Source organism: Odocoileus virginianus, chromosome 4, assembly GCF_023699985.2.
Source record: "Odocoileus virginianus isolate 20LAN1187 ecotype Illinois chromosome 4, Ovbor_1.2, whole genome shotgun sequence".
Classification (NCBI taxonomy): domain Eukaryota; kingdom Metazoa; phylum Chordata; class Mammalia; order Artiodactyla; family Cervidae; genus Odocoileus; species Odocoileus virginianus.
Window position 1 is genome coordinate 65,456,646 of NC_069677.1, and position 12,831 is coordinate 65,469,476.

The 12,831-nt window shown below is 38.8% G+C and overlaps 1 protein-coding gene across 12 annotated transcripts in view; it reads left to right on the top strand.

The window, feature by feature from the left end:
* Positions 1-12,831, top strand: part of TFDP2 (transcription factor Dp-2) — a 209,111-nt gene that overhangs the window by 152,505 nt on the left and 43,775 nt on the right. For 6 of the 12 annotated variants that reach the window (XM_070466651.1, XM_070466650.1, XM_070466653.1 and 3 more), the window contains one exon: positions 10,432-10,535. In XM_070466651.1, the coding sequence (XP_070322752.1) occupies positions 10,432-10,535 (104 nt within the window). The remainder of the gene's footprint in view (positions 1-10,431; positions 10,536-12,831) is intronic. The other 6 variants (XM_070466652.1, XM_020879320.2, XM_070466656.1 and 3 more) reach the window with 1 other exon arrangement.

Sequence of the window (12,831 nt, forward strand, 5' to 3'; positions counted from 1 at the left end):
CTATGTTTTCCTCTAAGAGTTTTATAGTTTCTGGTCTTACATTTAGGTCTTTAATCCATTTTGAGTTTATTTTTATGTATGGTATTAGGAAGTGTTCTAATTTGATTCTTTTGCATGCAGCCATCCAGTTTTCCCAGCACCATTTATTGAAGAGGCTGTCTTTGCCCCATTGTATATTCTTGCCTCCTTTGTCAAAAATAAGGTACCCATAGGTGCATGGGTTTATTTCTGGGCTTTCTATCTTGTTCTATTGGTCTATATTTCTGTTTTTATACCAGTATCATACCATCTTGATGACTGTAGCTTTGTAGTATAATCTGAAGTCAGAAAGTTCTTGATGACTGTAGCTTTGTAGTATAATCTGAAGTCAGAAAGTTTAATTGCTCCAGCTCCATTCTTCTTTCTCAAGACTGCTTTGGCTATTCAGGGTCTTTTGCATTTCCATATGAATTGTGAAAATTTGTTTTTAGTCCTGTGAAAAATGCCATTGGTAATTTGATAGGATAGCATTGAATCCATAGATTGCTGATATATATATACTGATATATATATATAATCCATAATTATTGATATATACGTTCCTGTTGTCATTTTCTTAATTGTTTGGGATTTGGTTTGTAGATCTTTTTCTTCTCTTGTGTTTCTTGACTATGTAAGTCTTTAACATTTGTTGTAAAGCTGGTTTGGTGATATTGAATTCTCTTAACTTTGGCTTGTCTGAAAAGCTTTTGATGTCTCCATCAAATTTTAATGAGATCCTTGCCAGGTAGAGTAATCTTGGTTGTAGATTTTTCCCTTTCAGTACTTTAAACATATCCTGCCATTCGCTTCTGGCCTGCGGAGTTTCTGCTGAAAGATCAGCTGTTAAATGTATGGGGTTTCCCTTATATGTTACTTTTTGCTTTTCCCTTGCAGCTTTTAATATTCTTTCTTTGTGTTTAATCTTTGCTAGTTTGATTAGTATGTCTCTTGGTGTGTTTCTCCTTGGGTTTATCCTGTATGGGAATCTTTGCACCTCTTGGACTTGATTGACTATTTCCTTTTCCATGTTGGGGAAATTTTCAACTATAGTCTCTTCAAAAATTTTCTCATACCCTTTCTTTTTCTCTCTTCTTCTGGGACCCCTGTAATTCAAATTTGGTGCATTTGCTATTGTCCCAGAGGTCTCTGAGACTATTCTCAGTTCTTTTCATTTTACTTTATTCTGCTCTTCAGAAGTTATTTCCACCATTTTATCTTCCTGGTTCATTCTACTGCTTCTGATATTCTGCTATTGATGCCTTCTAGAGTATTTTTAATTTCGGTTAATTGTGTTTTTTGTATATTTAGTCTTTACTTCTTCTAGGTCTTTGTTAATTGATTTTTGCATTTTCTCCATTCTGTTTTCAAGGTTTTTGATCATCTGTACTATCATTATTCTGAATTCTTTTTCAGGTAGTTTTTCTATTTCCTCTTCATTTATTTGGATTTCTGTGTTTCTAGTTTGTTCCTTCATATGTGCAGTATTTCTCTGCCTTTTCATTATTTTTTTTTTTTAAGCTTACTGTGTTTGAGGTCTCCTTTCCCCAGGCTTCAAGGTTGAATTCTTTCTCCCTTTTGTTTTCTGTCCCCCCTAAGATTGGTGGAGTGGTTTGTGTAAGCTTCATATGAGGTAAGATTTATGCTAAGTTTTTTTGTTTGTTTGCTTTTCCTCTGATGGGCAAGACTGAGTGAGGTGGTGATCCTGTCTGATGATTGGGTTTGTTTGTTTGTTTTGTTTGTTGTTTGAATGCACAGGGTGCTGCTGGTGGTTGGGTGATGCCAGGCCTTTTATTCAAGTGGTTTCCTTCGTAGTAGTTCTCACTACTAGGGTTAGTCCTCTGGGAGTCTAGAGTCTTAGAGTCAGTGCTCCCACTCCAGAGGCTCAGGGCTTGATCTCTGGTTGGGAATGAAGATTCCACAAGTGGTTTGTTATGGCATTAGTTCAGTCACTCAGTCGTGTCCAACTCTTTGCAACCCCATGAACCTCCCTGTTCATCACCAACTCCCGGAATACACCCAAACCCATGTCCATTGAGTTGGTGATGCCATCCAGCCATCTCATCCTCTGTTGTCCCCTTCTCCTCCTGCCCTCAATCTTTCCCAGCATCAGGGTCTTTTCAAATGAGTCAGCTCTTCGCATCAGGTGGCCAAAGTATTGGAGTTTCAGCTTCAGCATCAGTCCTTCCAATGAACACCCAGGACTGATCTCCGTTAGGATGGACTGGTTGTATCTCCTTGCAGTCCAAGGGACTCTCAAGAGTCTTCTCCAACACCACAGTTCAAAAGCATCAATTCTTCTCAGCTCTGCTCTCGAGTTACAGTCCAACTCTCACATCCATACATGACCACTGGAAAAACCATAGCCTTGACTAGACGGACCTTTGTTGGCAAAGTGATGTCTCTGCTTTTAAATATGCTGTCTAAAACTGCAGAGAGAACTGGCATCCCAGAAGAGTAAAATGTAAGGACAATATCATTGAACTAGCTTCATACCTTCAGTTCCTAGTTCTGATACTATTATGCGGGGTGGGGGGGGGCAGTGGGGGGGGGTGGGAATTATTTTGTTGCTCCGTGAGTTTAAAAACTGAGTTTTAAAAAATGGATTAGATTCATTTCTTGAATGAACTCCAGTTTTCTGTAGTTCTAAATAAAATACATTAAACCTAAAAATAAAATAAAATAAATATGCTGTCTAGGTTGGTCATAGCTTTTCTTCCAAGGAGTAAGCGTCTTTTAATTTCATGGCTGCAGTCACCATCAGCAGTGATTTTGGAGCCCCCAAAATAAAGTCCATCACTTTTTCCACTGTTTCCCCATCTATTTGCCATGAAGTGATGGTACCGGATGCCATGATCTTAGTTTTCTGAATGTTGAGCTTTAAGCCAACTTTTTCACTCTCCTCTTTCACTTTCATCAAGAGACTTTTTAGTTTGTCTTCATATTCTGCCATAAGGGTGGTGTCATCTGCATATCTGAGGTTATTGATATTTCTCCCGACAATCTTGATTACAGCTTGTGCTTCCTCCAGCCCAGTGTTTCTCATGATGTACTCTGCATATAAGTTAAATAAGCAGGGTGACAATATACAGCCTTGACATACTCCTTTTCCTATTTGGAACCAGTTTGTTGTTCCATGTTCAGTTCTAACTGTTGCTTCCTGACCTGCATACAGGTTTCTCAAGAGGCAGGTCAGGTGGTCTGGTATTCCCATCTCTTTCAGAATTTTCCACAGTTTATTGTAATCCACACAGTCAAAGGCTTTAGCATAATCAATAAAGCAGAAATAGATGTTTTCCTGGAACTTTCTTGCGGTTTCAGTGATCCAGCGGATGTTGGCAATTTGATCTCTGGTTTCTCTGCCTTTTCTAAAACCAGGTTGAACATCTGGAAGTTCACAGTTCATGTATTACTGAAGCCTGGCTTGGAGAATTTTAAGCATTACTTTCTAGCATGTGAGATGAGTGCAATTGTGCAGTAGTTTGAGCATTCTTTGGCATTGCCTTTCTTAAGTGAGATTAAATAAAGCCTATACCCAAAAGTGAGAAACCAATGATGAACCCCAGACATACAGCAATTACAAAATCAGGCGAATAATAATTAAAATAATGGAAGATACCCATATACATATACATCCATAAGCAAAATCAAAATAGTCCAACAAAAATAATGTACAATAGATTTACTTGGTGAACAAAGGAAACCAAAAATTATATCTACCAGTTAAGAACAAACTAACTAAAGCACAAACTGGGAAGCAAAACTAAAGCAAGGTGCTACCTGAAGAATAAAGCAGTGAAAACAAAACTAACAAATATATTGAGAGGAAAGGAAATAAAGAAAAGGAAGAAAGAATAGATATGCAAAGCTAAGTAGAGGCAGATAAAGAAGACTTATATGCATTAAAGATTAACTGCAAGGGGAAAAGAATGGTAGGAAAAGCAAAGGAATAAATGTAGAAAAAATAATAATAGGTTTTAAAGAATTTAAAAAATTTTAAAAAGAAAAGAAAAAAGAAAAATAAGAGGAAAGTGGGGGGAAGAAAAGGAAAGTGCCACAGAACTGCAAAAGCCCAATGTAGAGGCAGAGGTTTATAACAATAAAAAGTATGATTGAAGGAAAAAAAAACTCAAAAGCTTAATTAGATTTCATCATGCCAATAAAATTGGCAGCTATGGGGTGTGGAGGGTAGGAAAAAAGAAAAAAAAATCCAAGAGAAACTACCGAACAAGTCAAAACGTAAGAATAATTAATGTTTTTTTCGTGAGTCACTGCTGTCAGAGCCCTTTCCCTCGCTGGGAGTCACAGTCCACCTCCCCTCCCTAGGAGGCCCTCCCACACTGTGCTGGTCTCTGGACCTGCTGTGGGGGCCGCTCAGATTCTATCTGGTCCTACTCCTCTGTGTTCTTGCCTCCAATGTCCACAGCTATCAGAGCTAGTGCATTTTCTTTTGTGGGAGCTCTCAGTGTCCTTTGATGTATTCCATAGACACAGAGTCTGCCTAGTTGATCGTGTGGATTTAATCTGCAGCTTGTACAGCTGGTGGGAAGGTTTTGGGTCTTCTCCTTTAGCTGCACTGCCCCTGGGTTTCACTTGTGGTTTTATCTCCACCTCGGCATGTGGTTCGTCCTCTGGGATTTGCTCCTGAGACTGCCCTGGAGGACTTGGGTTTGCCCCTGTGAGGTCCAGGTGAGGAGGTGGTGCAGCTGCTTGGGTCACAGGGGTTCTGGCAGCACCAGGTACTCAGGGGAGTTGGCAGCTAGGGCAGCAGGAAATAAAGTGTTCTAGAAGGGTATGGCAACTGGTACTGGCCAATACACTCCAGTATTCTTGCCTGGAGAAACCCCACCCCCACCCCCCACCTCTGAGAAGGAAGCCTGGCAGGCCACAGTCCACAGGGTTGCAAAGAGTTGGACATGACCGAGGTGACCCCACGTGCATAGACACGAGCCTTTTTTTTTTTTTTTGCCTGTGGAAGCTCTGCCCCAGTGAAGGTTGAGCATGAAGACGGCGTAGTTGCTTGGGTCACAGGGACCCTGGCAGCACCAAGTGTGCAGAGACACAGACTGCTTCAGCCACTGGAGTTATGGCCCTAACAAGACTTTTTTCGAGCCTCTGGTAGCTGTTGATCAGAAGGCCTTTTTGGCCATCTTCCTCCGTAGCTCCGCCCATTCAGGCACTTAGAGGACTCCCTTGCCTGGGGTCCTTCTCTGTTGTTTTTAAGATAGACAGAATCATACCACTTCATCATCCTCTTTTTTTCTTTTTAGTCTTTATTAAATTTGTTACAGTATTGCTTCTGTTTTATGTTTTGTTATTTTGGGTATGAGGCATGTGGGATCAAACCCACACCCCCTGCACAGGAAGGTTAAGTCTTAACCACTGGAGCACCAGGGAAGTCCTCGATCAGAAAAGTCTTCAGCTTTTATAATGGGAGTGTTGTAATTTTTTAAGGGACTTTATAATACTCCATAATTAAAACATTTTAGTTGTTTCTCGGGTTTTGCTTTTATCCACAACGCTATACTCCTAGGACATGTTCTTATCTGCTTAGATTATTAGATTACAAATCCAGCAGAGGTATCAGCTCATCACTTAGGCCCCAGAGGGCAGTTGAAAGATTATTTGTTGAGGTAGAAAAGGCTTTAAAATGTGTATAGTTGTTTATTAGAACACTTGCTTAAAATTTTATACCTTTGCACACAGTCCCAAAACTCCTCTCTAATTACAGTGTTGGACTGCCCTCCTTGAAGGCTCTCCAGGAGACCTATTTACCCCCTTGACTGCTGCAGACAGGTCACTTGCGCTCAGCACCTGTAGCGCTTATTAGCATTAGTACTTGGTATACAGTAGGTACCAACTAAATATTTTTTAAATGCACCCGTTTTGCCACATCTTTACTAGCTCAGGACATTATCACACTTCTTAACCTTTATCAATCAGGTATATTAAATATTTTCCTCTTTTTTAATTGTTAATTTTTTTGTTATTAAAATTACACATATCTATCCTGTGTGAATTTGTTTACCAAGTCTGGGATTTGTGTTAAGTATATTGGGTCTTTTGCAGTTTAGAAAATGTTTATTTTTAGGTAGTATATCTGTCAGTCTGTTTACACTTCAGTTCAGTTCAGTCACTCAGTTGTGTCTGGCTCTTCGTGACCGCATGGACCACAGCATGCCAGGGCTTCCTGTCCATCACCAACTCTCGGAGTCTACTCAAACTCCATGTCCATTAAGTCGGTGATGCCATCCAGCCATCTCATCCTCTGTCGTCCCCTTGTCCTCCTGCCCTCAATCTTTCCCAGCATCAGGGTCTCTTCGCATCAGGTGGCCAAAGTATTGGAGATTCAGCTTCAGCATCAGTCCTTCCAATGAACACCCAGGACTGATCTCCGTTAGGATGGACTGGTTGGATCTCCTTGCAGTCCCAGGGACTCTCAAGAGTCTTCTCCAACACCACAGTTCAAAAGCATCAATTCTTTCACTTGAGTTTTCTAAATTCTGTTAATCTGCCCTTTCTCCATTCATTTGAAATGCTACTTTTACCACATATAAAATTTCCACATATAAATGAAGCAAATTTGGGACTTCAATTTCTGTTTTGTCAGTTTTTTTGTCTGCATCTTAGCCAATGTCACATGGATTCAATCCCGTTAGCTATCTAATAATTGTGAAACCTGGGGGTCTAAAGTTCCTCTCTTTCCCCATTATTCCTTTATTTTTTTCAAAATTTTCTCAGCTGTTCTCTGTATTTACTTTTCCAGATACTCTTTAGAGTCAAATTTATTTGTTTCCTGCTAAATTCTTTGATATGAACTGGCATAACAGATCTGGCTTTAATATTTTTCTTTTTGTTTTCGACCAAAGTTTTATATTCTTAATTTTCCTTTACTGTTAAGTTTCAAATTGAGGTCAACTTATTCCCTAACATTCATCATCTTTTTTTTGATATGTTTCTTGCTTCACTGTTATTTGCATGTTTTTGGCTTTTTTGCTCCTCACCCAGTGTATCAGAGATGATCTCATCTTAAACATTCAGCAACCCTAAGATTATTATAAAAAAAAAAAAGTCATCTGAGAGTCAGGCAATTTCAGGGCTGAATTCATCTTTATATGGATTCGTGATGTGTCCCCCTCCTGCCCAGGACTGAGTGCATGGCACATGTTTGTCAGTTACAGTTCTTCCACCTAGAATCACAGATTAGTACTGCTCTCCAGTTCGGTGAATTTTTAAGCAGGTGAATAACCACATTTGGGGAGTTTTGATGATAACCTCAATCTTTAGCAACAGATAAGATATGCATATTACACGAAAGATCAGTTGAGCAGTTAGAGAGTAAGGACACTTTGATTATACCAATTGCTCAGTCATGTTTTAAAAACAATAAACAAAGGACCGGGTGTGTAAGTTTATTTCACCTGTTAAAAAGTAACAAAAAATACAGTTTAGGCTACATTACGGGAAGTATGGCATCCAGGTTAGGAAGGGTAATAGCTCCTATCTGTACAAGTCAGTTTTTATTGTTTCGTGCACCTCTTTTATGCCAGGAACTAAACCAGGCACTTGAATACACAACTGACACCACAATCTCCTTTACAGTAGAATTTCAAGTAAATAGTAGATTTTATGAAAACCCAGAAGAAGAGCATAAATGCTAGAGACACAAAGAACAGAAGCTCTAGAGCCTGTAGGACCTTGTATAAATTATTTAACCTCACTCTGTCTTAATTTCTTCATGGGTAAAATGGAGTCAGTAAAAATATACTTCACACTTTTGTCTTAAGCAGTAATGAGATGATGTATATGTGGAAAGCCTCTGGAACACACTTTGGCACATAGTCATGGCTCAGAAAATAGCTTGGAGTGCTATTTTGAAATGCTGAAAGGTAGGAGTTGTCTCAGTAGAAAGAGACTTCCCACCAGAAGGAATTGTGTGCCCCAGAGTTGGAGTGGTTGACCTGGGTGGGGCCTTTCTGGAACTGCAGGGAATTTAATCTGATTGGAGTGGAAGGTGCATGTGGAAGGAGTAGCTAAGCACGAAGCTTCCTAGGGAGGCCGAGATCTCCAGGCGGGAGCTTTTGTGCCATGTTAAGGAGTGTGAAAGGCATTTAGAAAATGTTACGGAACCTCAGAAATGCCTTAGATAGGGAGTGTCCACAACAGTTTCATCAGTGGAAAGACTGGTTCTTCACGGATGTGCAGATACGCCAGGAAAGCCATTTGAGGTAGGATAGCCAGTCGGGGAAGTGGTGCTCAACCCTGGCTTCACCTAGGAGCTTCCTGGAGAACTTTCACAGTCTGATGCCCAGGTTGACTCCAATTATATCAGCAGCCTGGGGGTGAGACCCAGACATTGGCGGTTTTTTATTGCTTCCCAGATAATTTCACTGCACAGCCAGGGCTGTGAACGTCTATATTAGAGAAGTAACTGCATTCAAATGAAATTTGATAAAGTTCCAAATTAAACAAATGCCGGCAACATAAAGGAGCCAGGGTAAGGAGATAACAAGTAGGATGTGGTGGTTGGTTGAATGAGGAGGGCGTTGATGGTTTCTGATTTGGGTAGCTGGTGCGTGATGATCTATACCAAGAAGGAGAAGCAGATTTGGGTACTGGTCCTTGCTGAGTGGGCATGAAAAGGGTAAGGAATTTGATTTTTTTTAAGCTTTTTATTTTTGTATTGGAGTACAGTCGATTAACAGTGTTGTGATAGTTTCAGGTGGACAGCAGGGGGACTCGGCCGTACATACACATTTATCTATTTCTCCCCCAAACTCCTCTCCCCTCCAGGCTGCCACATAACACTGAGCAGCGTCCGTGCACAGGACAGTAGGACCTGTTGGCTCCCCATTTTAAATGTAGCAGTGTGTACATATCCATCTTCAGCTCCCTAAGTATCCCGTCCCCCAGTCCTCCCCCCAGCCCCCCAACCCCTGCAACCATAAGTTTGTTCTCTGGGTCTGTGACTCTGGTTTGTAAATAAGTTCATTTGTATTGTTTCTTTTTAGATTCTGCATAGAAGAGATGTCATATGATTAAAGAATTTGATTTTGAAATGTAGAATTTGAAGGAAATGATATAAGAAACAAGGGGAAGGAGCCAGTAATATACTTGAAAACTCAGAAGACAGAGGAAATGATTGATGTGAGAGTTCCCTGAGAAGACAGGAAGTACAGAGCAGACATGAAAGAAGTAATTTATATGAGAATCTTCCTCTCTGAGAGAAATAAGTAAAAAAATTTGAGGGTGCAAGTAAGCTCACAGGCTGAGGAAGAGGAGCCGTAATTCAGGCTCATGACCTGAGCTCCTTACTGCAGGAGATCTGCTGAGAACTAGGAGATGAGAGCAGGGCTTCAGGAGTTGGGCAGGCTTTGTGGAAGCTAACAAAGGGCCATCTGAGGATGATGTCTTTCTGGTCCTACTCTTAAATGTTGATTTTTTTCCCCAGAGTTTCAGTGTTGACCCTCTTTCACACACTTCCTGTGTGATCTCATTTGTTATGTTGGTTTCCACTGTTACCTTCTGAGAGAAATATTGATAAACTGAAGTTTGTCCAGAAAAGTTATGTATTAACAGTTGACACATTCAGAAAATTATTGGTCGGCTTTTCCTTTGGAGGGATAGCATTTTGCTACCTTAATTTGAAATTTAGTTTGTTGAGATCACTTGAAGACACTGTAAAGATCCCAGTAGTTTCCACCATCAGTAATTTGGTAGCATTATATTTGTTTTTCCAGTATAACAAAAATTTCAAAAACTGGCTAACTCAACATTTTGAAACCATGTTAACTTTTAATATTAAAATTTTGTTTTATACTATAAAACATTTTAATAGATATTTATTTTATGTCATGTTATACTTCATCTCTTTGTTGCTGTGTTCTGTCATTTATAATCAAGATCTAACTGGGATTCTCAACTGTGATATAAACTATGATTTACATTATGTACTCATAAATATTTTTTCCTCTAGAAAACCAACTGAAGGTTTAGTGATTATCAGATAGACTGAACTATGTATTTTGCAAATTTATTTTGCTAGTTCTCACTACAACAAAGCAGTAGTGTGACTTTTCTAAGTGCCTTCTTGTTCATAACTTGATAAATTACTTAAGCACAAATGTGGGCTTCTTAGCTGGCTCGGTGGTAAAGAATCCGCCTGCCAGTACGGGAGACACAGGTTCAGTCCCTGAGTTGGGAAGATCCGCTGGAGAAGGAAATGACAATCCACTCCAGTGTTGCCTGAAAAATCCCGCAGACAGGGCAACCTGGTGGGTTGCAGTCCATGGGGTAGCAAAAGAGTGAGAAACGACTTAGCAACTAAACAACAATAAAGCACAGATGTATAGCCTGATAGAAGGTGGCCTTGACATTGCAGAACATTAACCCAGTGCTCTAATATCATTTCAGGTAACGTTTCGTTTGTTGCATTTCCAGTTTCCAGCACCAGCTCACCAACAAAGATTTTACCAAAAACCTTAGGACCAATAAATGTGAATGTTGGACCCCAAATGGTAAGAAATCATCATATTTTAGGATTTGAAACGTTGCTTAGTTTATCCTAATTTAAAGGATAGCACTAAAGATACTTGGTGAAATACTCCAGTGAATGAATACCTTATCTCAGTCACTTAATTTTTAAGGTTTTACTTTTAGCTGAGTCTAACTGGTTAGTCTTAAGAAAAAGACATTGTGCTCATCAGTGTTTAATTTTCATGTATTTTTGATTCTAAATGTGTTATATTAAGTTTTTTGCCCCTCTGCGAGGCTTCTCTTGTTTTCAGTTGTTTGAGCCAGTTGATTTGAAATCTGTTATGTCTTATGTTCTTCTCCTTTTTCTTTTAAAATAACCTTTACTGCATTAAACTATATACTTTAATATAAACTGATTATGACCCAACAGTTAATCTGTATCTGGAGTTACTAATTTGAAAAACTCTTTGATGAAAGGACATTTAGGAAGAAACAACTCACCAACTCATTTCAATCTTTAGCAGTAGAAATAGTGAATTTAAATGGAAAATATTTAACCATTTCTCTGAAGGTATTCCATTAATTATGCTAGAGCTTAAAGTAGACAGTGCTTTTAAGACAGCCTTATTTATAAACAGTCACATCCAACTAATGTATTAATAAAAACTATACCTAATTTAAATGGCCTCACCCACCATTAGCAAAAGTACGTAAACATTTGAACAATAATTCTTCTTTGTCAGTACTTCCATCTTCTTATCTCTAGAGCCATAAGCATAAATTTTGTTCATAATATATGGTACTGTAGGCTATGCTAAATGCACAATTACTTAGATAAAAATCTCTTTTAACATACTGAATGGCTTCAGAAAGTCTTTGAGATCTTAAGACATACTAGACATAACATTTTTCTTGATCTCTTGAGGACTGTTAATCATCTGTAGAATCCAAGCTAAAGATGTTGCCCAGTTCTGTAACTATGTGAAGAATGTCATCTAGCCCCAAGCTCACAGAAACTTTAGCTTAGGTGAGGAGCCACAATTCTAAGTAGTTCAGGGTATATTTTCAAACATTTGCTAAGCATTCAGCCCTCACCAGTCACTGCAGTGGGTGCAAATGAGATGACACACCTGACTTGAAAGCCGATATTTTGAAAGGTGATTCTATAAACATCAGAATTAAACAAGCGTATGTGACCTTTCATGAGTTTGTCCCTTATAGTACTCCTCTGTTTTGAAAGACTGTTTCCTCTTGGTATTTCAGTGATGCTGCTAAGGCTCAAATTTGAATTCCTCTTTTGGAAACGTGATTTTCCTTCCCACTGTCAGTTTGAACTAAAGTACATATAAGCCTTTACACACTTCAGTTTTGACAGTGATACGTACTCGTGTATATGACATACTCGATTACTGCAGACCTCAGAATCAGTGATACAAAGGTCAGAAGGAGAGGAGGTTGGGGGCTCTCCTTATGAGCCAGCCCAAGACCAGTATCCCTGATTCTCAGGTACATTTTGCAATTCTGGGTCCTCAGGCAGGAATCAGAGTTTTCTTTTTAATTTCCTAGTTTATTGTAGTTTGACTTCTTAATACAGTGTAGAGCCCCAGTAAGAACCATTTCTCTCTCTTCTTGTTTGTCTCTTTTGTATGTTGTCCCCTAATTTTCAATCTCTTATCCATGGTTTTTAAAACAATTTTATTAGAAAATTCTTAAGTAAAACTTCACCTGTTTGCCTCATACTTGCTCTTAAAATTTTTAGATATCTCTTTGGAAACTAGATGTTCATGTTAGAGAGAAATTTCAAAAGTTCTCAAGAAAAAAATTATTTTCCGTGTTGATAGAAACTAGTTTAGAAGTAACTGTGACTTGGGATTCTTACTGTCTTCTTAAAGGCACCTGGTTTTATATATATATACACACATGCACAGACACACATATATTTATGTAAGATAATCTCATGATCATTTTAACATGGTTAAAAACTGCATGTCTCTTACAATGAAAATTTTGTGAAATAATGAAACCCTTAAATATAACACTTTCTATTTAAATAGATTCCTTATAGTTTATAGTTATAGATTCTTTCCTTTCAGAACATACATGCTCTCTTGGCATTTCTTACTGTAGGTGGCAGTAGCACATAGGATATCTTGATTGAAGGTAGAAAATTTTCAGACTGAGGTTCAGTTGCTATATGACGTTCATAGGCTAAGTGTAAATGTTCATTTCCCTTATCAGATCAATTGAATATTATTCTAATTTGGGGCTTCAAAATTAAGGTTCCGTTTTATAAAGCATGTGTGACTTATCACCTGCATGAACTGATTTTCCTGTGTT